Here is a 25773-nt window from a genome sequence, read left to right as displayed (position 1 = left end):
AAACTATGGTGGGCGATTGTCAGCACCAGGAACAAATTACAAATACGTTATTGTCAACTCCCCAACTCATCCACTAAGTTTTGTCATAATATGTCCACAACCTTATGAAATAGTGTGCTATATATCGTTTTTGGCCTCATCTCTCAATGGTGAGGAATATCTGAGAAAATTTAGAAATTCTCTTACCTGGATCCAGATCCGGACCTTCACCAAAAATCGAATAATTTCATCAAATAGCCGGAAAACACCATCTGTCCAATCTCAAGAATGAACATTGAAACTTGTCTCCCTCCTCTAAAACCTGGTGGCACTTTGTCACGTCTGTCTCTGGAGTATGCTCCCCATCCATCCCTTCCCTCACTTCAAATGGCACCACAGCCGAATCCACTCATGGGAAGGCGGAATGCCTCTTCTGTGTTTGCTTCAAAATCTTATGTCCCGAACCCCTCACCCTCGGTACTTTTTTCCATTCGACGCTGAGCTTTTTCTATTCGACGTGGGGCTTTTTGCATTCCGCACGGGGGCTCTTTCGTCCATTCCGTGTGGGGCCTTTTAGTCCATTCCTGCGGGGCCTTTTCGTCCATTTCCCGCGGAGCCTTTTTGTCCATTTCCCACGAGGCCTTTTCATCCATTTCCTGTAGGACTTTTTCTCTGCCACTATCCAAGATGAGCAGAACCTGAAAATAAGAAAGAGCAATTTAATTTTTTATGTGGTGTAGCTGCTTCACTATTTGGTATGTCCTTCCTTCCATCCACCCATCCATCAAAAATGAAGAAGAACTTTTCTAACCCACCGTGTTTTGTTAGTTTCTTGAACTTTTCTTATTTCATATTAAAAATGCCAAACTCCCCACGGGGCCTAATCGTCCATTCCCCACGGGGCCTTTTCATTCATTCCCCGGGCCCATGGGGGGCTTTTCCCTTTTTTTCCTGTTCCTTCGGACAGATGCTAATTTTTATATCTATTTTCCATCCCCTTAGTTTGGTACTGAGGTGGTTTACCAATGAGGTGGGGGGGGGGAGGCTTTTGATGATGACTTTTGAGCCTCAAGTGTTATTGCAGAAGTTCTAACCAGGTCCATAGGTTCTTGGGGGACGAAGAGTTCTAATGGGGTCTATAGGGTCTTTGGGTGTTAAGGGTCTAAGGGTTATAAACGGTGTTTTGGGTCTTCATGGGTTATAGGGTTGTAACTCCCCCCTCCCCCCCATCCAACTTCCCCACCCCTTCCCTCACTTCAAATGATACCACGGCTGACTACACTTCTGAAAAGGCCGAATGCCTCAATTCTATGTTTGCTTCAAAATCTTGTCTCCCTCACCTCTCTCTCTATTGCCACCATTCCCAGTCATACCCAACTGCTCCTGAATTCTGTGTCTTTTGCATCTGAGAAGGTAGAAAAGTTTCTGGCAAACCTCAACTCTGACTCTACTACTGGACCGGATGACATCAGCTCACTTGTCGTAAAAACCTGCTCTGCTGCTCTTACACTTCCTCTCTCTGCCCTTTTTCACCTTGTCATTTATCATAGGTCACCTTCCATCTGCTTGTAAATCCACCAACATCACTGCATTACATCAAAGGTGCAAAAATGGATCCCCTTAATTACAGACCAATTAGCTTGCTTTCAATCATCAGCAAGGTCATGGAATCCATCATCGCATGTCGAGGTGGCGTTTGGGGCATGCAACCCATGCATTTGCGTAAAGGCCTTCAGGAAACGAGGGGCCCCCACATGACAGATCATGGTTCACAATCTTTTGAGATGAGCCCCCACTCGTGGGGTCTCACTTTGCCAAAAAAACATACTGTATGTACTTGTGAGTGATGAAAAACACAGTGCAAAGGGAATGCTCCATCTCAGCGAAAAGAAGCACAGTCACGTAATGAATCAATAAAAATATGTTTTCCCCTGATGTTGAATGAGACAGGACGATTACAAAATTAGGGGGCGAGGTTAGTGCAGAAAGCAAGTGGAATAATAACGATGTTTAATGCATCCAAATGCAACAATAATCACAATAAAATTTGTATAAGTCCTCATATTGGTACGTATCCATATTGTTTAGCAAGTTCACATGACAATTTATTGTATGATCACAAAACAACCCTTCATTAGAAAATGGTCTAACCCATGCACACGAAACGTTATGATTTTAAAAAAAAAATCAGAAATGTGTCAAAGCACCTGTCCCAAGGATGAAATAAAATTACCCGGCTATCATGTGATTCAACTGCTTTTTAACTGTAAGACCCCATGACCCCCTTCGACCCCAAACACCCTTTCGACCCTTAAACCCCAAAGACCCACCCCTAAGAGCATAAAGAGCCTTTATCTGAGGTGTATTCAGTTACCAATCAGCTAGCAAGCACCAACTCTCCTACTCCCCCACCCCAGAAATTCTCCTCCCGCTCCCCCCCCTCCCAAGGTCCACCAACTCTCCTAACCCCCTGTTCATTTTTCTTTCTACCCTGGCATCGCCGAGTACTCCTGCTTGTTCACAATAAGGCTAAACTGCATCATCCAACATATGGAAAAGAAAACAATGAAAAGGACATTGTGATTATCATGCAAATGTTACAAAAACAGCAGTGGATGAAATACACATGCTATTTTACTAATTATGGAAAGTAAGTGTATGTATCCATTAAATAACAATCCTGGACTGACCTTCCCACAATCACAGCCTGGACCCATACCTGACCTACCTATCACAGCCTGTACCCTTACCCTACATCCCACAATCACAGCCTCACTCCTTGCCCTACCTCCCATAATCACAGCCTGTGCCCTTACCCTACCTCCCACAATCACAGCCTCACTCCTTGCCCTACCTCCCGTAATCACAGCCTAACTCCTTACCCTACCTCCCATAATCACAGCCTGTGCCCTTACCCTACCTCCCACAATCACAGCCTCACTCCTTGCCCTACCTCCCATAATCACAGCCTAACTCCTTGCCCTACCTCCCATAATCACAGCCTAACTCCTTACCCTACTTCCCACAATCACAGTCTAACTCCTTGCCTTACCTCCCATAATCACAGCCCAACTCCTTACCCTACCTCCCTATCACAGCCTGTGCCCTTATCCTACCAACCCATAATCACAGCCTGTACCTGCACCCTCCCTCCCTATAATCAGAGCCTGGACCTTTACCCTATCAGCCCATAATCACAGCCTGGACCCTTACCATCTCTCCCGATCATAGCCTGGATCCTTTCCCTTGGCCACCACACAATCATAAACTGGACACCTATATTTGCTGGCAGTTTTAGATTTTGGTTGAAGGCTGGATTCTCCATCATTTCTTGCATAGTCCATCAAATATCTTTCAGATTTCATGGATATTTTTGAATTCCAACATAATCCCATGAGCGCAATTGGTTGATGATCAGGATGGTTGTCTGATGAACAAAGAAAACAATATCCTTCTCTCCTTCCCCCACACGAGTTCTTCACCATGCAAGTTAGTAATGTGTCGTCATTTTTATGTGTAAAAGCAAATAATATAGGACTCCATCAGCACACAAAACAAATCTTCTGCATTCAAAATGATAGGACTTATCATTCGTTATGTATTCCACAACCACGATTAAACCGGATACATAAAACCTGTTTCCAAATTTTCAGAATTTGCTTCAATGTGGATTTTGAAATGTGCATCAATTATTGTCCAATTCCCTCTCTTATCTGCTGGAACATTTTATCAATGTTACATTCAAGATCCTGCAAGCTTTCTTCGAGGTTTTGTGCCTGACGTTCTAGCATACCCGCTGCTTCTGATGGGTTTCCATGGTGGACATCTATTGATGTCGTCACGAGGGTTGCAATATCCACAACTAGAAGTACAGAACTAAATACTATACCAGATAGAGGCAAAGCAAAACTTACAGCTCCACCTGCCACTTGACTTGCAGTTGCAGCTTGCCCTGCCAACTCAGTACCATCCCCAATTCCGATCCCAGCAACCGTCACACCTTCAACGATATGGGATGTTCCTGTTGTTTTTGCCATTGAGGGAGTCCTTGCACATATATTTAGAACAAAAGAAACTGTTCCAACAGAATCCTTCAGTAATTCGGATACCAAAAAGAAAGCAAATCCTGTTGCCTTGCAAATCCCCCCTAATGTCACGACATCACAAGGCTCACATTGATCTATACACTTCAAAAAGCATTCAACCTCCTCATCTGTTTTCTCAACACACTTTTCAATAACTTTCAATGTTTCTTCTTTCCTTTCCTTTTCTGATGAAAAAAGATTCATGTTTTGTACTATCAGGGTAAACAAAGTCTCAATTTTTGTTAGTTGTTTACGTAACATTGAAGTGGTTGGCACAGCAGATCGATCAACACCTGGTAAAGAAACTGAGGACTCACCTGGTACAGGGGTCCTTCCCTCACTTTTCAATTCATGTGCTTGATATGCCTTTTCTCTGAGGGATTCCTTGATTTCTTCAACCATTTCCTTCAATCTTTCTGTTATCTCTCCTGCTCGAAGTGAGTCTTGGGTTCCTGGGCTGCTGTTTGGTGAAGTGGAATTTTCATTAATAGGTTCAGTTATTTCATTTACCAGATGTTCCAATCTTTTTGTGACGTATGTGTTCAGCTTGTTTGCAGCCTTTTCACCAAGTCCTTGTTTTATAATGTCCAAATGAATTTGTTCTGTAATGCCTTGATCAAATTCGATAATTTGGTTCAAAAGTTCGTTTTTGCATTTTTCATCCACTTCCAACAGCTTTTTCACTTCTTTATTTTGTAAATGCTCCCTCACTAACAAAACTATACTGGCTCCGACAGTTGTGACTCCTCCAGCCGCTGCTACAACAATTCCAGCAATCATCACTGGAGCTGCTGCTCCAACAGTAGCAATAGTGAGACCCAACCCAACAATCACTGTAATTCCTCCAGTGATACCTGCAGCGGATCCAGTGATTTTTGCAATATTCACATTTTTCTGCCTCTCCCTCATCATTTCAGCAATTTGTTGAATTTCTTCAATTACGGGATATCTGCTTTTCTTGAATTTTTCCAAACACGCTTTAATTTTCGAATGCTGTTGTGAAACACGATACCGATATAACATGGGCCTCACTCTTTCAGACAAAGAAGCAACGACAACAAGAACACAAAACAAAAGAACTAAAAAAAGAAATAGTCCATTAAACGTGTTCTCCCCCATTTGGAAAATCTTGATGTAAATGGTTGTGGCAAAAGTTGAAAAAGGAAAGTGCTGGAATGTTTGTGTTGTAATCTGTCCTGTCGGCTTAGCTGTTAAAATCAATCTGAGAAGACTCAAATCACAAACTCTCTAGTGAGTGCAACAAAATGATATACTCGTCAAACACCAGCAGAAGCTGCAGTAGTTTAAAGCTTGAAGGTAGTTTTGGCAATGTTCCACCACTTTCCCGTGATCCTTGTGCTTTGCAGACTTGCACAGCTGGTGAAGGGAGGTTCTGTAGTGCAGGGATTCACCCTTTAGAACCCTCTAGTAGGTGACGCGACGAGGCCAAGGTCAGCTGCGAAGATATTGAAATGGAAAATACAGGATAAGAAGAGGTTATTTACCATAGACAGGCCTGTCATACATTAACTGTATCGATAAAATGCTTACTTGTGTGATCGTACAATCACGCATTTGCTCACTCACCTGCGAATACCAGATTACTTGTGTCCTGTCACAGGACAGCTCGCACGACGGTCTATGGACGTAAACTTCTTTAAGAGATATTTCGACTTTCACCTACAACACAGAGGTAAACGATTTTGATTTTGTAGAAGAGATGAACATGGTTCTCCATCTGTACTTGTGAAAATAAATAATTTATTGACAATAAACAGTCAAAGCAATGAACTCCCCATTTTATTTTTTAAAGGTAAAATAACGATAATTTTTGCTCAAACAAGCAAGCACTAAAAAAAACATCACTTTTTGGGTGACTTTGATCATTTCTTTTTTTGAGCATTATGTACATCTGATATCTATGATATTATCACAGCAATGCCAACCCTCCCGATTTCATCGGGAGGCTTCCGAAAATTCACCCAAACTCCCGCCCTTACGATCACTATCCTTATCCTCCCGAAATTTTGATATTTTTGCACTGTTCACTCATCAGAATGTACTAGTATGAGAATTGAATGAAAAGCATCGTCTGCTACGTATAGCATGTGGTAACTCCATAACGTTCGCTGCTACCAAATTGTACGTAAAAAATTGCAAATTCAAATGAGGAGCAGCGAAACATTGGGTCTGGATCTCGCTTATGCGATCATGCACTGAGATTTAGTGCATGCGGTATGTGTGCAATACAGTGCATGCGGTATGTATGCACAGTGTATATGCATGCGATACGCTCACTGCATGCAGCTGGGCCCCGTACCAGCCCGGCGGTCGCGACCACCGTGCGGTGTTTAATTTAACAGCCGCTAGAGTTCTACGAGTCGCGCTGCAGCTGTGGAACATCGACTTCGAAGTTACCGATGCTTCAAACCCTCGATGTTGATTACGGAATGGCAGAAAAGAAGCTTACGAAGACCAAGAAATGGTCTCAGAAGTACAAGACCGAATACAGTCTCCAATACCCGTGTATTCGAAAGTCTGAAAGAGGAATTCATCATGCGTATTGTACAGTATGCAGCGTTGATATTTCAGTTGAGCACGGAGGTCGCGATGATATTCGGAAGCACGTTGAAGCAAACGGCACACAGACATTGCAAAGGAGAGATCTTCGAGCACGAGTACCGGTACACTTCTGAATTATTTCACCAAACAAGGGACAAGCGAGGAAGAGGATGTTACCCAGCGAACTTCTCTTTAGTGGATTTATTGTGGAACATAACTTGCCCATATCAGTCTCAGATCATGCTGGACCTCTATTTCAAAAGATGTTTCCAGATTCAAAAGTTGCTTCAAAGTATGGATGTGCAAGAACAAAAACTTGCAAGATGTGCAAGATGTGCAAGAACAAAAAAAAAAAAAAAAAAAAAAAAAACAAGAACAAAAAGCAAGAAAAAAAAAGAAAAAAAAAAAGAACAAGAACAAAGAAGAAAAAAAGAACACTGGTCAACAATTTTTTACTTTCTGAATGTTGTCTAGATTTCTACAAGTGAATTAGGGTATTCTGGCACTGCTGAATCAGGAAATGGCATCCGTTTCTCTCCATCAGGTCAGGTTTTGTGCTAAGTTTATTTGAAAAATCAGATCTTGTGACAAAATCAATTACATTTTTGTGGCATTATCAGCTGATTTTTGTCAACACATATCATCCTAAACATGTTTTTAAGAAAAAAAAAATGTTTTGCCAACAACATTTATTGATTACATGATAGAAACATCGATTACTGTCATCTGAATGGTGGGCATTGATAAAGGTAAGTACAAGTAAATTGCATGTTGCGTCACCACTGTTCAAACTTCAGGGCTTGAACTTCCGTTTCTTCGAACTCCTGGAATGTTCAGCGGCAGGGAGGTCTCTCTTCAGATTCCAACAGTAGTCAGCCATCATGACTGCGTCCCAGCGACCCTGATACCTGGTCTCCATCTCCTTCATGTCCTGATGGAATCTCTCCCCCTGCTCGTCACTCATTGAACCCAGGTTCTCAGGAAACCGGTTCATATGTGAAAATAGGTAGTGCATCTTGATGCTCATGTTGCAACCCAGGTTTCTGAAAGCAGTCAGCATGTTGTTGACAAGTTCTGCGTAGTTTCTGGCCTTATTGTTGCCAAGAAAGTTCTTCACTACCAAAACAAATGTCTTCCACGCTTCCAGTTCCACTTCGTTCATTGAGTTTTTGAACTCTGGATCTCTGATGAGCTGACGGATCTGAGAACCATCAAAGATGCCAGCTTTCAACTTCTCCATGGTCAATCCTGGAAAAGCCTGGCACAAGTAAGTGAAGCAGTCACCATCTTTGTCCAGAGCCTTGGTGAACTGCTTGATTAAGCCGAGCTTGATGTGCAGCGGTGGGAAGAGTATTCTGTCTCTGTCCACCAGAGGGTCGTTGATGACGTTTCTTTCTTTGCATGGCACCAATTCCTCCCGCACAGGCCAGTCCTTCTTCGTGTAATGCTGAGCACGGTCCCTACTATCCCACATGCACAGAAAACATGGGTACTTGGTGAAGCCAGACTGTTGTCCCAACAAAAGTTCACCATCTTCAGGTCAACACAAATAAACCACTTATGCTGATCATAACCAATTTTCTCCAGCACGTACTTCACCGCTTCATACTTCTCCTTCAGTGTAGTCGAGTGAGCAATGGGTACAGAGGCAAACTGGTTGCCGTTGTGTAGCAGAACACATTTCAGTGATCGCTTGCTGCTGTCAATGAACAGTCTCCAATCTTTGGGTTCGTACTGTGGCACTCCAAGCTTGAGCAGAAGCGCATGTCATAAATTGGCGCATGTAGGTATTGTACATTCTTCAGAGTTCGTTATTTCAAGAAATACAACTTTTGTATCACATTATTACAAAATCTGCCCCATTAACTTTAGTTTTGATCCACGAACTTTATGCTTTGCCTCACCAATTTTTGGAAGATTTTGAGGTTTTATGACTTCAAACTGATCCCTTTTCGACATAATCACCTAGAACTATCGTACCTGAATACTTCTTGTCATTAAAATAATTATTTCCAATTAAAACAATTATTTGACATGACATTTACCCCACCAACTTCTTCTAAAATGCTCCACACATGCGTACATGTGAACAAATATGTAAAAAACGACATGTGGCCATATCTCAAAAACTTGACCTGATTGAACAAAACTAATGTGAGTTTTGGATTCAGCGCATCAGATTCGTCCTAAATCAGCTTAAAAAATGCAGACAACAAATTTGTTGTTGACCAGTGTAATTGGTGAGTTGTCAAATGTTACTGCTTCATCTATTGCCGATATTGCTAGACTAGCTCCATTTAGCCTAGCTACAGACGGTAGCAATGACAGTGGTGAGGCCCAGCTATATCCTGTCCTGATTTCGTACTATGACAACAGTGCTGGGATTGTGAAGCAAGGTTTGCTAAGTTTGCCTGCGTGCAAACAAGATTCCACTGGAGAAAACATTTTCAAACTGCTTGATCATGAGTTCAGTGACAGGAAAATTCCGTGGGGAAATTGTGTTTCCTTTTGTGCTGATAATGCCTCTGTCATGGTGGGCAAGCACAAAGGAGTCGCTGCTTATATCCACAAACAAAATCCAGAGTGCTACATCATGGGATGCCCTTGCCATATGATGCACAATACGGCCAAGAAGGCGGCTCAGGCCTTCCCCATTGAATTAGATGACTTTCTCATCGATATTTACAACTACTTGGACAAAAGTAGTAAACGCGTCAAAGGAGTGAAAGCACTGCAAGAACTCTGTGATGCCCCGACACACAAGATTCTGAAGCATGTCGCAACAAGGTGGCTGTCCCTTGGTCAGTGCCTAGACAGGCTGATTGAACAGTGGGAGCCACTTCGCCTCTTCTTCAAAGAAGAAGTACGAAGAAAAATGCAACCAACTGTAGCCAAGACTCTAACAACGAGCAAGAAGGACGGCACTGTATCTACTGCCAGTACTGGCACTGCAGGATCAAGCACTAGTGGAGCAGCATTCACCACTACCACTGCAGTATCTGCTGCGAAGAAGACAGCAGGGACAGCACCAAAACCAATGCTGAGAGCAGGTAGCATCACCGGCCCTTCATCACGTTCATCTACAAAGCAGATCCCTTCAGAGTCGAGAAAGACTGTGATAGTCCCATCTACAGGCAAAGAAGGACCCAAGTTAAGTTCTGCTTTTGCCAAATCACTTGATAGAAGCTCAGCAAAACCTTCGAATCAGAGGTCTTCTTCCTTGGCTGCACCTACCTCAAGCTCTCTCCTCAAACGTAAAATTGGATCTGGTACTACGAGTCTGACCTCTTCTGCTGGCAGTAAACGCAAGTGTGATCGCCCTGCGGCTAAGTGTACTACGAGTTCTACAACTAAAGCGCATCTTCCTCAAACACTGTGCAGGAATCTAGAAAAACGTGTCAACAGGATGTTCTTGTCTCCACAAACAAAACTCTATTGTTTCTTCCTTCGATATGCTAACAAGCTTTTTGAGAAGGGGAATCTTCTGCTCCAAAGAGACGAATCCTGTATTCATCTCCTGATCTTGGTCTTCTGGTCTTCTGAATTGAATGGTCTTCTGAAAGATATCTTCGTACGGTTTTTGAAACCATCGGTGTCATCGGTTGCTCTGGTAAATGTACCCTTCTCTGACAGAAATCATCAGAAGAATGATGAGGACCTCATGATTGGGAACGATGCCAAACTGTATATAAGGGAACAAAGGAGTCTCAAGAAATCCACCTTCACTCTGAGTGAGTCAGACATCCAAGGTTTCTTCAGTGCAGTTCGCTCATATTATGTGAAAGCCTGCAATTACATCTTCAAAACCTGGCCGCTAGATGATGAATTAGCCAAGCATGCTCAGGTGCTGGATGTTAAGCTACACCAAGAAGTGGGGTTTGACTGTGTGGAGAAATTCCCCTGTCTGTTCAGTGGCGGTGATAGTGACATAGACAGTCTTGAGAGTGAATTCGCTCACTACCAGGCAGACGCCTCCATAGCTACAATTGCTACTGAGACAGTGAGAGTGGATGAGCAGTGGCATCGGATTTCACAGCTCACAGATCCCTGCACTGGTGCCAAGAAGTATCCTAATTTGAGCAAAGTGATGAAGGGAATCTTGGTCATTCCTCATTCGAACGCATCATGTGAGCGGGCACTCAGTCTTGTACGGAAGAATCATACTGAATTTCGTCCCAATTTGAGTGTCAAAACCCTGAAGCTCTCTTAATTGAAAAACTAGCTCATAGCACCCCTTGCTACCAGAGAGAATACAGCAAAGACATAATCAGAAGGGCTAAAAGAGCCACACAGCTGTCACTCAGCAAAGCTGCCATGGAAAAAGCAAGCAGCAGTAGTACCAGCCAGTAAGGTAAGAAAAATATTGCTTCTTTTGTGCTTTTTGTTAATCTTTGATTGTCCCCTAACTTACTAATATTAACATACATGTAACATTAAAAAGTGCACAATTTTCCCCTTTTTTGTTCAAAAAGTGGGAATTCTTAACATGTTAAATGCTCCAAAATAGGGCTCAGAGGGCACTAGAGAGCGTCTAGAACCCCAGAGCTTCCAGGGCCCTAAGGCGGGCCATGGACCCCGGCGCAAGGGTCGAGCGCTCCGCGCTCGAGATGTGCGCTTGGCGCACATAATTTTGTGTCGGTTGAAAATCCTCCCTAATTCTGATTTCCAAAAGTTGGCATCTCTGTTATCAGGAAGTAATGTCACTCAGTGTGAAGTTATCAAGTTTGAATGTAAAATGTAAATTTATGTTCCACGTGCCTTTCCTCATGCATATTTATGTGTCGCGTCATCTCTGCTGTAAGCGAGCGAGAGCGGCGCTGCCCTGTTTTGTATGACGTGTGCTTGTTGTGGACAAGGCACGGTTTTTACCGACACACTTGGAGTGTTTTAAACAAAGGAAAAGTGATGTAAACCTCTGCAAGTGTTGGTTAAACTGCCTGGAGCATTCTTATTCAAGAATTGGGACACGTAGGCCATTCCAGGAAAGTAAAAACCTGACTTCACACTCATCTTGCCACTGGGGGGAACGAGAGCAGCCGTGTCGAACTCGCTTCATATGGAGTCTGTAACTTGCTCCCAGGTTTCGTACAACTATTCCATGTCTTTGCTCTTGTTGAAGGCCAAAGCAGAAGCAGCCGAGGTCTCTGTCAGAGCTGCCATGGGATACAAATCTGACGAAGCTCGATTGCTCCTCGAACAGCAACAGATGCATCTCAAGCAGCAACAGATGCAGCAACGATTGAAAGCTACGCAGCAACAAATACATTTTGAACAACTGAAGCAGGAGGAAGAGGCTGCCATGGCTCAGGTTCGTTTGGCAGTGATGTCTCACACTGTGCTGGGTGGATTCGACAACATTTCAACAGCTGGATTACCTACACCTGCGGAGAAGGTGGGGATGCTGTTGTCCAGGAATGCCACATCTTTGCCACCATCCATTCTATCTGAAGATGATACGATATAGTCCGAGTGTTGGCCAGAAAGGCGTGCATTAGGGTCCGCACAATGTTTTTCTGTATTTTTGTGATCACCAGACCATCTGAATGAATATTCCAATTGATGCCACTCTGGCACCCTTGAGCATTTTTGTAGAAACTCATTAGTATGCCAATTAGCGGTGGCCATTGTCAAAATTACTATTTTTCTTAATATCTCCAAAAGTAAGGATCCAAATAGCCTGGTTGAGGTGTCTACACCCATGTTTTTAGGGTCACTGGTCATGGTAAACCCACTTAAAATTTAATAACATTTAAATTTAGCTCATTAATATGCAAATTAGCAGTCACCATTATCAAAATAACAATTTTTATTAATATCTCCAGAAGTAAGCATTCAAACAGCCTGGTTGAGGTATCCAACCCCATGTTTTTAGGGTCACTGGTCATGATAAACCCACTTACAATTTGATAACATTGAAATTTAGCTCATTAATATGCAAATTAGCATAACCCTACCCCCTGAATTTGTCCGCGCCGATCGGCGTTTTTGCAGTACAGTTATACAACAACAACAAAACTGTTTGAAAATAACTTGCGCAGAGCCGTTTATCCCCAGCACAGTTGTGAAGAAATGGCTGACCTCAGAAGATCAACAGCATGAACTGTTTCTGATCAAGTAAGTTGAGGCTTGTAATGTAATGAAAGAAACATGGAGAACTGAGTTTTAAGTAAGAGTCATGTCTTCTGATACAGTAGAATGATCAATATTATTTGCAAGTTTTTTTTAATTTTATTATTTAACATGATCTGTCTGAAAGCAACTGTGTATTTTATTGATTTTTAAAAGTACACAGGGTGGAACCTGTTTCCTGAGAATTTTTTAAAATACGAACAAAGAAATTAAATGTTTACTGATGTTTATAATTACCACTATTGTTGCAGGTTGAGGCTCCATCATCATGGGAGACTGTTTCTTCAGTCCCTGCGATGCAACTAAAGCTGGAAAACCTCTGGTAACAGTTGGTCCAGACAGAGTGCGAAGTATCATCCGGTCAAGCAAAGCAAGACAAGATGGTATACATGAAGAGCTTGAACAGAGATTACAGGCAGACTAATCTATCGAGCTCAAGTGCCATAGAGACTGTGTGTCAACGTACACATCACGCTCACACATAGAAAGACACTTCAAACGAATGAGTAATGTCTGTTTGGAAGATGCTTCAACAAGTAAAACAAGCCACAGTTCAAACACGACAGTATTTGACGTTAAAGAACATTGCATTTTTTTTGCGGAGAAAAGTGCATCGTGGACTTTGATAAGAAGAATCCTAATCGTTGGCGGCGAGTTCTCCTTTGTAGGACTGCAGATCGTGTTGATCGGACAACTTTCAAACAAACGATTCTAGATGTTATCGATTCCCGCCAGGATGAAGAAGGATGCCAGGTCAAGATACGATTAATGGGCGCAATCAGCGATCTTCATGATCGAAGTTGATCCTCCCGAGCCGGCACTCTTGGCTAAACGTCGTTCGTGACCGTCTAAGACGAGCCATTCGTTGACACTTTCTCTCCATTTATCCCATCTTACAGACGTAAAACGTTGGACTTCTTCGTTCGCTCCATTGTCCTGGTGAATAATACACTGGGGAGCGTCCTCACTGGCCATATTCATCAAAAATCGCTGATCAGCTGCCGTGATTTCCTCCCTGCAGGAAGCTGTCATCTTGGACAACTTAGCTGGTCACATGACAGTCTGACGTAATTTGCATACGATGTCAGCCGATCTATTGACTGTCGAGGCGTCATGTGGCCTACACGTGATCCTAGTGGAGAAAATTCAAATGAGAGAGCACGGCGAATGCATCGATTTTCAAGATGAAAATACACAATAACTGCAGCTATTTGAGTGGAGAACTTTTGGATACATATGTATTTGGATATATACTATCATATTATCAAGGTTTTGTCCACTCCCCCCTCGCCCCCACCGATGAGTGGAACGAAACTTGATTTTCAAGCACTTTCTGAGCCATGGCTGATGGCCTAACAAGGATCATGGAGGAAAGCGACACTCTCGACGAACCCTGTTATCCAAATACTTGGCTCTGAGCTTCTGGTTCTGTCTGGTGAAGGTGTCGCTAGTTTAATCTTGTTTCGCAGCAGAGCGTCTACTGCGATCAACTTAGGAGCATCAGATGAAGATGACACCATTGATGTTTCCATAGAACGAATTGCCAAGAAGGTTGCACAGGAATCTAAGCAGTTGGCGTCCGACCCCAATTCCTATCAGACTAGAATTAATATAGATATTACTGATGAAGCAGTGAGTTCAACCATTCAATTGCTACTCTCCAAAATATCAGCTAAACTGGACTGCACACTTCCAGGAGCTCTGATAGGAAACATCATAAAGAATATGATCACCAATCGACCAACTACACTCCAACTAGCACTGGCAGTTCGAGTCAGTCGTAAAAGCCTCATCGAGCAGTTGTACAACTATCGTGTGACCTATTCCCTGTGATGAGTTTCAGCGTTTCAAGGGATCAGCAGCAAAGGCTGCAACTGTTCACTCCGGGATTAGGGGAACCGCCAATGCTGAATGTGGCTTTGTTCGGGTTGTTGCTGACAACTTCGACACAAATATCTCATCCCAGAATGGACTCGTTTCAACACATTCTCTTGGAGTACGACTTCCCATAAAAGATCAGGAGATATCTTCCACATCTGAAGATGAAGCCATCATCAGACGATTGACCCGTGATGAAATGAAGACACCGGTGACAGAAGACATTTCGGTTCAAAGGTACAAGGGACCTGAGAAACCAGCGATGCCAGTTGAAGAAGCCACACGTGTGGTGTTACCTCTCCGCGTATTGGCTCATCAAGCTATACAACTTAGGAGAGTTCAAGATATGGATTTCTCTTTTCTGAGGCAAATCACTTTTGATCAGAACACACCAGAGTTTGGTAGCTTTAATACAAAGCTCTGCAGAGAGCAAGGAGGATCCATCCAACCTGCAACCAGGGCCATTTATAAACCACTCATAGATATGGATCCAGCTGATCCAGACACGATGTTTACAGCAATGGAGGAGGGAAAACGCTTGACCACAGAGTGTGGACAAACCGTAACCATCTTCACAAACGACCAACAGCTGTATCGAGTGGCCGTTAATGTTAAATGGGTTTATCCTGAGCGATTTACCCAGTACAGTTTTCTGTACGTGCCATGGAGATACTGGCTGCAGGAAAGAGCGCACCAAGACAGCTGCTGCATTTGTGCTTGATGATGACTCTGACACTGAACGAGACACCAAGCACTGAAGTAGTCATAAGGTTTACAAACCTGTTATATATATATATATATATATATATATATATATATATATATATATATATATATATATATATATATATATATATATATATATATACATATATGAACATTTGATTTACACAGGAATGTCTTCTTTTGTTCATCTTTCATTTTATACTGTCAAATTGTTGAATCTGTTTGAATCATAAAGTGATCTATATTCACAAAGACAAGTGTTTTTTTCTATGTATATGTCTATTTATCGACATTTTCAATAATGGCAACGGCTAATTTGCATATTAATGAGCTAAATTTCAATGTTATCAAATTGTAAGTGGATTTATTATGACCAGTGGCCCTAAAAACATGGAGTTGGACACCTCAACCAGGCTGTTTGGATGCTTACTTCTGGAGATATTAAGAAAAATTGTTATTTTGATAATGGTGACTGCTAATTTGCATATGAATGAGCTAAATTTAAATGTTATTACATTTTAAGTGGGTTTATCATGACCAGTGACCCTAAAAACATGGGTGTAGACACCTCAACCAAGCTATTTGGATGCTTACTTTTGGAGATATTAAGAAAAATAGTAATTTTGACAATGGCCACCGCTAATTTGCATATTAATGGGTTTCTTCAAAAATGCTCAAGGGTGCCAGAGTGGCATCAATCGGAATATTCATTCAGATGGTCTGGTGATTCCAAAAATGCAGAAAAACATTGTGCGGACCCTAATGCAAGGTCATCTTGAAAATGGTGTTTGACATCCGGACTAATACTGAAGGTATTCCACCAGGTACCCAGGTACGTGCTGACCCGAGCTACATCGCTCGAATCTGTGTCATTTCAGACAGACCCCCTTTCACCAGCCGTCAATGCTGCAGCGCCAGCATCCAAGGATAACTCATCGACATTAAACCTGTCCAAAAGGCAAGTTCTATCTGTTCAATATAGCATGATGCCAGCTCCTGGTCGATCGTACGCAACTCGCCAGACACCAACTGATGCCTTACACACACAACCATTGTGTCATCATCCTTCTCCAATGCTATGTGCCACGGTTGCACATCAACCCCCACTGTATTAACGTGCCCTGTTATGAGCTTGTGGGTCACAAACCCAGCTCCAGTTATAACCGCTCGGTATCCCCCCATGTATACTGACCTTATGTCGCTGTCCAGTGGGATTGCAACGGACAACCAATCGGGTGATTTCTCACCATGCCTGGTGTTGGCTTTATGGTTCGGGTGGTGGGCTTGGGATCCTAGGATCCTGAGTTCAAATCCCCCTTGGCTTTGAATTAATACCAGGTGGGGTTAACTCTGTCTGTGATCCTCCGAGGTCGGCAAAATGAGTGCCAGCTTGCTGGTATACTGTGGCGGAGTGACGACCTGTCCAGGATTGTGTCCAATAGCGAGGAGACTGCTGGGGTAGCACCAATGCTCTGCACAGAGTATGGTCCCACTGGATGAATAGGCCAAAAGTTCAACATTGGCCGAATTTATAAAATTGTCAATTTTCCTCCGATTCGCTTGAAATTTGAAGGGGAGTTACATATTTGGTCATTTAATTCAACCACCAATTATTTTTGAGGTCAAATTTGATTTATGGATGTTGCAAGTATCGTGCTCTGCACGACGTCTTCTTCTTGTTACTTGCAAAATCGAAGATTTTTCAATATATTGGTCAGTCGATTTTGTTTATCTGTCTGTGGATTCGCGAGATGTCCCTTATTGTCGGGTTTTCCGTTTGTGTGTGTGTGTGTGTGTGTGTCTGCCTGTGTGTGTCTGCCTGTGTGTGTCTGTGTGTGTGTGTGTCTGTGTGTGTGTGTGTGTCTGCGTCTGTGTCTGTGTGTGCGTGTGCGTGTGCGTGTGCGTGTGCGTGTGTGTGTGTGTGTGTGTGTGTGTGTGTGTGTGTGTGTGTGTGTGTGTGTGTGTGTGTGCGTGTGTGTCTGCAAAGCGAGACTCCACAGCACAAACCAGCAAACCGATTTCGAAGAAACTTGGCAAACAGGTGCCATATGTGGTCGGAGTGTGCACATTTGAGTTTCGTTGCTCAACAACCACCCGTTGCTATGCAGCGGCCGAAAAACCACGTTCACTATTTTCAATATTTGTCCTGCAGTTTTGAATGTGGAGAAACGAGACTTCGGAATTAAACACTTCGAGATATATAGAAAATTTTACTTGAGTCGATTTTTGATTTCGGTTTTATTTTTCAGATAGTCGTCCTTTAAAAATCGGGTGTCTATTTACCGTCATTTTTTATGAGGAGTGCCAGTTGGCAAAATACGCAATAGGAAAAATCTTGCCAGGCAGAGGAACAATTGTATGTGAACCAATACGTCTTGGCAATGAATCTTCGTCGGTGGATCGGTCAGAATGAAAAGCATCGTATCCACCGCTTCGATCCTTGCAGATCCCTCATCGCCTACCGGCTTGTCTGTCTGTCTGTCTGTCTGTCTGTCTGTTTGTTGCCTACAGGTCACAATTTTAAACCGATCTTCACGAAACTTCGCCACATGGCAGAGTTTGTCATAAGGAAGAAGCCTATTGTTTGTGAAGTCAAAAGGTCAAAAGGTCAGCATAGACCAAAGGTCAGCAACATCAGTGGGATTTGTAAAATCCTCAATTTTCATCCGATTGACTTAAAATTTGAAGAGGATTTATATTTCAGGTCACTGAATTCAACCAGCCAATTATTTTTGAGGTCAAATTTGTTTTATGGATTTTGCAAGTTCGTGCTCTGCACGATTCTTCTTGCTTGTTTGTTTGTCCGCTTCTTGGTTGTTTGTTTTTCTGCAACCAATTGTCAGATCGATACAAATTTTTTGCCAAAGGAGTGACCACTCATGGAGAATGTTTTAATGATAATTATGATGTCATAGGTCACATGGTGTGGCAGCCATGTTGGAAAAACAGAAAAACTTTGGACTTCTGTTTCTTTGAAACTGCACCAAGGAAAAAAATGAAACTTGGCACATGGCAAGTACTCCTCATGGAGAATGTGTGATTTATTTATGATGTCATAGATGCCTTCGTTATGACATCACAATTGCAATGTCGAACACTACATCTGATCAGAATGAAAATTTTTGAGGGTTATGTAGGGATAAAATGGTCCACAGAAGAAAAAAAAATTGATGACGTCATCGGTTACGTGATTTGGCAGCCATGGTGTTTTAAATAACAAATCTTCAAAAATCTTTGTTGCCAACTCAACGAAGCCAACTTCGTTGGTTGGCAGGGGATAATAAAAATAAAACGTCAGGTGCCCGAGCTGTTAGGATCAGAGTCAAAGAGGGATTGCATCAAAGTGAGACGTCTTGGTACCCGGTCATCACTGCCAGCAGTTATCAAGTGGCAGTTTTAATTACTAGTATGGGCCTGTAGGGGCGGGCCTGTAGGTGCGTGCCAGTAGGTGAATGCCAGTATGTGCAGCCTCTCTCTCTCTCTCAAACCTCGAAAAGGCACATCCACAGGTCCCCAGCAATATTCCTGGCAAGTTTCAATCGTGCAAAAGAAATAATAATAAATAAATAAATAAACATTAATTGTGATGTCATTCGTGACGTCATAGCACCGTATCCTGTCATTGGTCGACAGATAAATGGCCGTAACTTGGGAACCGCTCGTCCGATTAATATCAAACCTTGAAAAGCACATCTGCGGGGCCCCGGCAATATTCCTGGCAAGTTTCAATCAGATCGGACCGTCGATCGTGGAAAAATAAATAAACATTAATTGTGACGTCATTCATGACGTCATAGCATCGTGTCTTGTCATTGGTCGACAGATAAATGGCCGTAACTTGGGAACCGCTCGTCCGATCGATATCAAACCTCGAAAAGGCACATCCACGGGTCCCTGGCAATATTCCTGGCAAGTTTCAATGAGGTTGAACCGGCGGTCATCGAGAAACGGTGGTCGCAGACAGACAGACAGACAGACACACACACAGAGATTGCTGGAATTATAGATAGACTAGTACGGCCCGTATGGGCAGGCCCGTAGGTGCGTGCCCGTATGTGAGTGCCAGTATGTGCAGCCTCTCTCTCTCTCAAACCTCGAAAAGGCACATCCACGGGTCCCCAGCAATATTCCTGGCAAGTTTCAATCGTGAAAAATAAATAATAATAAATAAATAAATAAACCAATGTCACCCGCAGGGTGACCCGTATCTTACCAAAAGGTGACCACGTGTGACTTCTTTGAGGTCACACTAAGGTGAACAGAGCTGCTATCCACCAGGAGCGACTCCTTGAGGAATATCTGCCTACGAGAGATTCCGATGAGAATCGTTCTACAGAGTAACCATGAAAAATATGCTTTTGCCTCATAACGTCACCAAATGACGTCATAATGTCTCAAGCTTGACATATCTAGAAAGCACTCATCGAGGTGTTCAATTTGAGGTACTACACGATATGGTTCCTAAAACTTGAAAATTTGACCTTGGGGTCAAATATGTTTGACCTCCGGCGCTAACCATGAAGGTCAAGGTCAATCGCCACCAAAAATTAATCAGCTGAGCACCAGACCATGAACTATATTCCCATGAAGTTTGAAGACGATCTGATCAAAATTAGTCAAAAAATAAGGGTTTCGTCGACTCCCCTGATTTGCGACAAAGTGACCTTGACCTTTGACCTTGACCTTCAAAGTTTTGTGCACTGAAAGGGACCTCTATAGGCCTCTGATATGCGAAGTTACAAAAATTTCCAATGATAACTGTGCTCTGCAGAATGATTTATACGTGATTACAGACCAAAAAAACAAAAAACAAAAAAAACATATGAAGGTCAAGGCCAATCGCCACCAAAAATTAAGCAACTGAGCGCCAGACCATGAATTATATTCCCATGAAGTTTGAAGACGATCCGATCAAAATTACTCAAAAAAATAAGGGTTTCGTCGACTCCCCTGATTTGCGCCAAAGTGACCTTGACCTATGACCTTGACCTTCAAAATTTTGTGCACTGAAAGGGACCTCTCTAGGCCTCTGATATGCGAAGTTACAAAAATTTCCGATGATAACTGTGCTCTGCAGAATTTTTTATACGTGATTACAGACAAACAAAAAAAAACAAAAAAAAACATACAAGCTGACTAACATATCTTGCAAAAACTTCATTTTGGCAAGATAATAAACATTAATTGTGATGTCATTCGTGACGTCATAGCACTGTGTCCTGTCATTGGTCGACAGATAAATGGCCGTAACTTGGGAACCGCTCATCCGATTAATATCAAACCTTGAAAAGCACATCCGCGGGTCCCCGGCAATATTCCTGGCAAGTTTCAATTGTGCAAAAGAAATAATAATAAATAAATAAATAAACATTAATTGTGACGTCATTCCTGGTGTCGTAGCACCGTGTCTTGTCATTGGTCGACAGATAAATGGCCGTAACTTGGGAACCGCTCGTCCGATCGATATCAAACCTCGAAAAGGCACATCCACGGGTCCCTGGCAATATTCCTGGCAACTTTCAATGAGATCGGACCAGCGGTCGTCGAGAAACGGTGGTCGCAGACACACAGACAGACAGACAGACAGACAGACAGACAGACACACAGAGATTGCTGGAATTATAGATAGATGTACATTATTAACTAGCCTCCGTTGAAGACAAAATCTTCGATATCCCCCACCATAGTAAATGAGGACAAGGTTTTCACTCCGCTTACAAGCCATTCAAGGTACTGGATTATCAGGGAAATTCATCTCAATCCAACTTGTTTGCATGGAAACGGAATTTTTATTTTTAATCTGTAAACATCAAAAGGCACGAGTTCACCACTTGCTTGATATGTGTACCAAATTTCGTAAATATATCTTGAGGGGATTTGTAGTTAAGCTCCGGAAACGAAATGTGACAGACGGACGGACGGACGGAACCCATTTCTATATCGAAGTTGGTGGGGATAATTACGCAACACACCAAACTACACAAACACCACACAAAACAAGTCCTGGTGAGGGTCTGCAATCTCTAATTGCTCTTTTTCTGTGTGTGTATGTGTGTGTGTGTGTGTCTGGTGTGTGTGTGTGTGTGTGTGTGTGTGTGTGTGTGTGTCTGGTGTGTGTGTGTGTGTGTGTGTGTGTGTGTGTGTGTGTGTGTGTGCGTGTGTGTGTGTGCGTGTGTGTGCGTGTCTGTGTGTGTGTGTGTCTGTGTGTGTGTGTGTGTGTGTGTGTGTGTGTGTGTGTGTGTGTGTGTGTGTGTGTGTGTGTGTCTGGTGTGTGTGTGTGTGTGTGTCTGGTGTGTGGTGTGTGTGTGTGTGTGGTGTGTGTGTGTGTGTGTGTGTGTGTGTGTGTGTGTGTGTGTGTGTGTGTGTGTGTGTGTGTGTGTGTGTGTGTGTGTGTGTCTTGTTATTTGTTTCAAGGCTTTGTCTGCAAGGAACATTGTTGTGCACTTTGTCTGGAAGGAGCATTGTTTTTATTTGGATTCTGTCTGTTCGGAACATTTTTATAGATTCTGTCTGTGAGGAACATTGTTGTGGGCTTTGGCTGTAAGGAACATTGTTATGTATTCTGTCTGTAAGGAACATTGTTATGTATTCTGTCTGTAAGGAACATTGTTATGGATTCTGTCTGTAAGGAACATTGTTATGGATTTTGTCTAAAACGGGGAATTATTTTGGACTTTGTCTGGAAGGAACATTGCTATGGATTCTGTCTGTAAGGACCATTGTTATGGATTCTGTCTGTAAGGATGATTATGGATTCCCTCTGTAAGGAATATTGTTATGGATTCTGTCTGTAAGGAAGATTGTTATGGATTCTCTCTGTAAGGAACATTGTTATGGATTCTGTCTGTAAGTATCATTGTAATGGATTCCCTCTGTAAAGAACATTGTTATGGATTCTGTCTGTAAGGAACATTGTTATGGATTTTGTCTAAAAGGGGCATTATTTTGGACTTTTTTCTGGAAGGAACATTGTTATGGATTCTGTCTGTGAGGAACATTGTTTTGGACTTTGGAAGGAACATTGTTCTGGATTCTGTCAGTAAGGAACATTGTTATGGATTCTGTTTGTAAGGAACATTGTTTTGCATTCTGTCTGTAAGGAACGTTGTGGGCTTTGGCTGTAAGGAACATTGTTTTGGACTTTGGAAGGAACATTGTTATGGATTCTCTCTGTAAGGAACATTTTTATGGGTTCTGTCTGTAAGGAACATTGTTTTGGATTCTGTCTGTAAGGAACATTTATATGGATTCTGTCTGTAAGGAACGTTGTTTTGGATTCTGTCTGTAAGGAGCATTTTTATGGATTCTGTCTGTAAGGAACGTTGTTTTGGATTCTGCCTATAAGCAACATTTCTATGGATTCTGTCTGTAAGGAACCTTGTTTTGGATTCTGTCTGTAAGGAACATTTTTATGGATTGTCTCTGTAAGGAACGTTGTTTTGCATTCTGTCTGCAAGGAACGTTGTGGGCTTTGGCTGTAAGGAACATTGTTTTGGGTTGTCTGCAAGGAACATTGTTTTGGATTCTGTCTGTAAGGAACATTTTTCTGGGTTCTGTCTGTGAGGAACATTGTTTTGTATTCTGTCTGCAAGGAACATTGTTTTGGATTCTGACTGCAAGGAACATTGTTTTGGATTCTGACTGCAAGGAACATTGTTTTGGATTCTGACTGCAAGGAACATTGTTTTGGATTCTGACTGCAAGGAACATTGTTTTGGATTCTGACTGCAAAGAACATTGTTATAGTATTTGTCTGTAAGGAACATTGCTATTTAACTTTAACCCCCCTCTTCCCCCCTCTTCCCCCCTCTTCCCCCCCTCCCCCCAATGTATTTGTCACTTCTGTAGCTCTATTTCAAGGCTCTGAAGGAAAACAAACAAAAGAGGAAATGTGGAAACAAATGTGAATCAATCTGTCAATGTAACCCAATGAAGTGCATTGCTTATCACACTCTCAGCTGTACCTCTTGCTTTCTGGTGAGGGAAGGATATTCGCACATGGTGGATGCTTGGCCCCCACTCGAGTGCACTGCAGGTATATATACAGCTCAGTGGTTCACCCCTGCACCTTGTAAGTGGGCTACAGTCCTGCCACATTCCCCTCCTTTCTCTCCAAAATGGGGGATGGTATTTTAAAACACCTTTCCCAAAACGTGTTGGGAATCTCCACACTGGAAACTGTCCACACCCACTCTTTCTAATCCATCGTTTTTCACAAGCGATAAGCGAGCTGTGTCCTTTTTGTGGACAGGTCCCACACACATGTTCGATGCCAATCACTTAACTCCTCTCTTTATTATCTTGAAAATGTTTTTTGTACATCTTTCCCTTGACTTTATTTTTTCCCAATTTTCATTTTTGGTTCAACTGGCCCCTTTGACCTTCAAACGACAGTTCTTGCCAATTTTTAGCTCACCTGCAACGGAGTTCCGGGGAGCTTATGTGATGGTGCATCATCTGTCCGTCCATCTGTAAACAGCTGAAACTTCTTCTCTGAAACTACACTCATGATTTCAATGAAACTTCACCACAACCTTCATCACCTGGTATGTACTGAAGTTTGTTCACAGCATGAAAAATAAAAGCGGGCTCGAAGGGGATCTACGGGGAGGGGGTTGCCCCCCGAAATAGGCATGCGTTTTCTTCTCAGAAACTATACACACAATTTCGATGAAACTTTCCCACAACCATCATCACCTGTGATATATCAAAGTTTGTTCACGACATAAAAAATTGAGGTCTATGGAGGTCTACAGGGTGGGGGCGGGAGGTGGGGGGAGGGTTGTCCACTAAAATAGGTATCTTCTCTTTTCTCAGAAACTACACACACAATGTTGATGAAACTTGACCATAACATTCATCACCCAGGAAGTATTAATGTTTGATAATATCATAAATATTTTACTGGTTATCCATGCCTACCAGTGCTTCCCTGGTGTTCTTATCCAGCCGCTACCAGGTGAGCACCCAGAAATATTTCCCCAATTTTTTCATTTCCCAAGCCAAATTGACAATTTGTGAAACTAGTAAATCAAGGTTAAATAATGATTTTAACAGCACTGATACTGTGGCAGTGCTTAAAGCACTTTGTGAAAATCAGATAAAACTTGAAATTTCACTTTGACTTTCATTCCAGTCAGCTAGAGCTTTATAACAAGTTATGGTGTGAAAATGATGGTTATTGTAAAATATCTGATGGCTACTTAGTGCTTAATTTCTCATAATTGATTTTAAAAGATTCTGCTGTTTTGTTACTTTAACTTTTTGTAACCTCTACTACCGAAAGTGGAAGGAGGTTATGTTTTTATCTTTGTCTGTCTGTCTGTCTGTCTGTCTTTTTTCTTTTTATTTGTGTGCAGGATATCTCAAAAAGTTGTAGATGCATTTGCATGAAATTTGGTGGGCAGGTTGGGTGTGTGACAAGGACGACGTTATTAGATTTTGGTGAAGTTCCGGATCTGGATCCGGCTCCTCGAATTTTTAAAGTAATTCTTCACCATTGAGTGATAGGACAAAAAAGGATATGTAACATGATATCTGAAAAAAATTATTCGGCCCGATATGTTTTACCAGATCAGGCATTGTGTGGCGGAGGTATGCTCTCGACCGAGTGCCCTTCTAGTTGTTTATGGTTTCTTCTCATACAAAACTGTTTCTAACTGTTGGTTTAGTTGATTTTGAATTTCACTGCAATGACTCTTCTTTTATACTTTTGTAATATAAGTCAACAGCTACTCTCACTCTCTTTCACATACACTCGTCACTGAACCAAATCAATCAAAGATTATATATTCACGATAGACCATATTGATTCGTCACTTAAATCGATTCAAAATTAAAATCCAACCAAACGGGAAATGCACATCAATGATCACATCACTGATGAAATGTTTCATTTTAATGCAAATCTTAGCACAAAGAGCATTTCAGGAACATTCGTGAAAATAGTTAAATTTGAATCGTACCAGTACCAACAGTATAGATGAGGATGAGCTGAAGAGCCTTGTGGAGTGTTTGATCTGTGATGTGTAACCTGGAACCAGCAAGCAACCCACTCGATAGAAGTAGGTTCTTATCTCCGAATACACATATGCACACCTCTGAACTCATTAAATAACGATATTTCAGAGCAATAACCCCTCTGAAATCACGTGAAATACAGCAGTTCAATAAACACCTTTGAGGGCGCACCCTCACTGTTTGCTTAAAGAACACATGCAGGGAGGAGCTGGGAGGATGGCCTTGAGCAATGGTTCCCAACCGGTGGGCCATGGAGGGTTTCCTTGGTGCAGGTTCGTTATATGTATCATATAAGGTCGTGTATGAATGACTATACAATAGCTGAAGATTTTGGGATATCAAATTAATACAATAACTTCTGAAAATATTCAGGATTTACTTACTTTTCAACAAC

General features: G+C 42.2%; 1 protein-coding gene across 3 annotated transcripts; it reads right to left on the bottom strand.

Moving 5' to 3' along the window:
• Positions 1-1972: 1972 nt before the first annotated feature.
• LOC147012320 (uncharacterized) lies at positions 1973-25476 on the bottom strand. Of its 3 annotated transcripts, none has more exons than XM_085856321.1 (3): positions 25325-25476; positions 5652-5744; positions 1973-5520 (listed from the first exon to the last, which is right to left on the bottom strand). In XM_085856321.1, the coding sequence occupies exon 3, from the start codon at positions 5181-5183 to the stop codon at positions 3669-3671; it is 1515 nt and encodes a 504-aa protein (XP_085712447.1). In that variant the 5' UTR covers positions 5184-5520; positions 5652-5744; positions 25325-25476; the 3' UTR covers positions 1973-3668. The 3 variants fall into 3 exon arrangements, with proteins under 3 accessions (XP_085712447.1, XP_085712450.1, XP_085712448.1); XM_085856324.1 differs by lacking the exon at positions 25325-25476 and adding an exon at positions 23776-23981; XM_085856322.1 differs by lacking the exon at positions 25325-25476 and adding an exon at positions 23776-23887.
• Positions 25477-25773: the final 297 nt, after the last annotated feature.

Source organism: Eptatretus burgeri, chromosome 15 (assembly GCF_056783735.1).
Source record: "Eptatretus burgeri isolate ZD-2024b chromosome 15, Ebu_testis_v1, whole genome shotgun sequence".
NCBI classification, from domain to species: Eukaryota; Metazoa; Chordata; class Myxini; order Myxiniformes; family Myxinidae; genus Eptatretus; species Eptatretus burgeri.
Note: the sequence above shows the minus strand (reverse complement) of the source record. Positions and strands in the feature narration are given on the sequence as shown.

What these genes read in the sequence shown, in the direction of transcription:
- LOC147012320 (XM_085856321.1), bottom strand. Translation starts at nt 5,183, where the DNA reads ATGGGGGAGAACACGTTTAATGGACTATTTCTTTTTTTAGTTCTTTTG.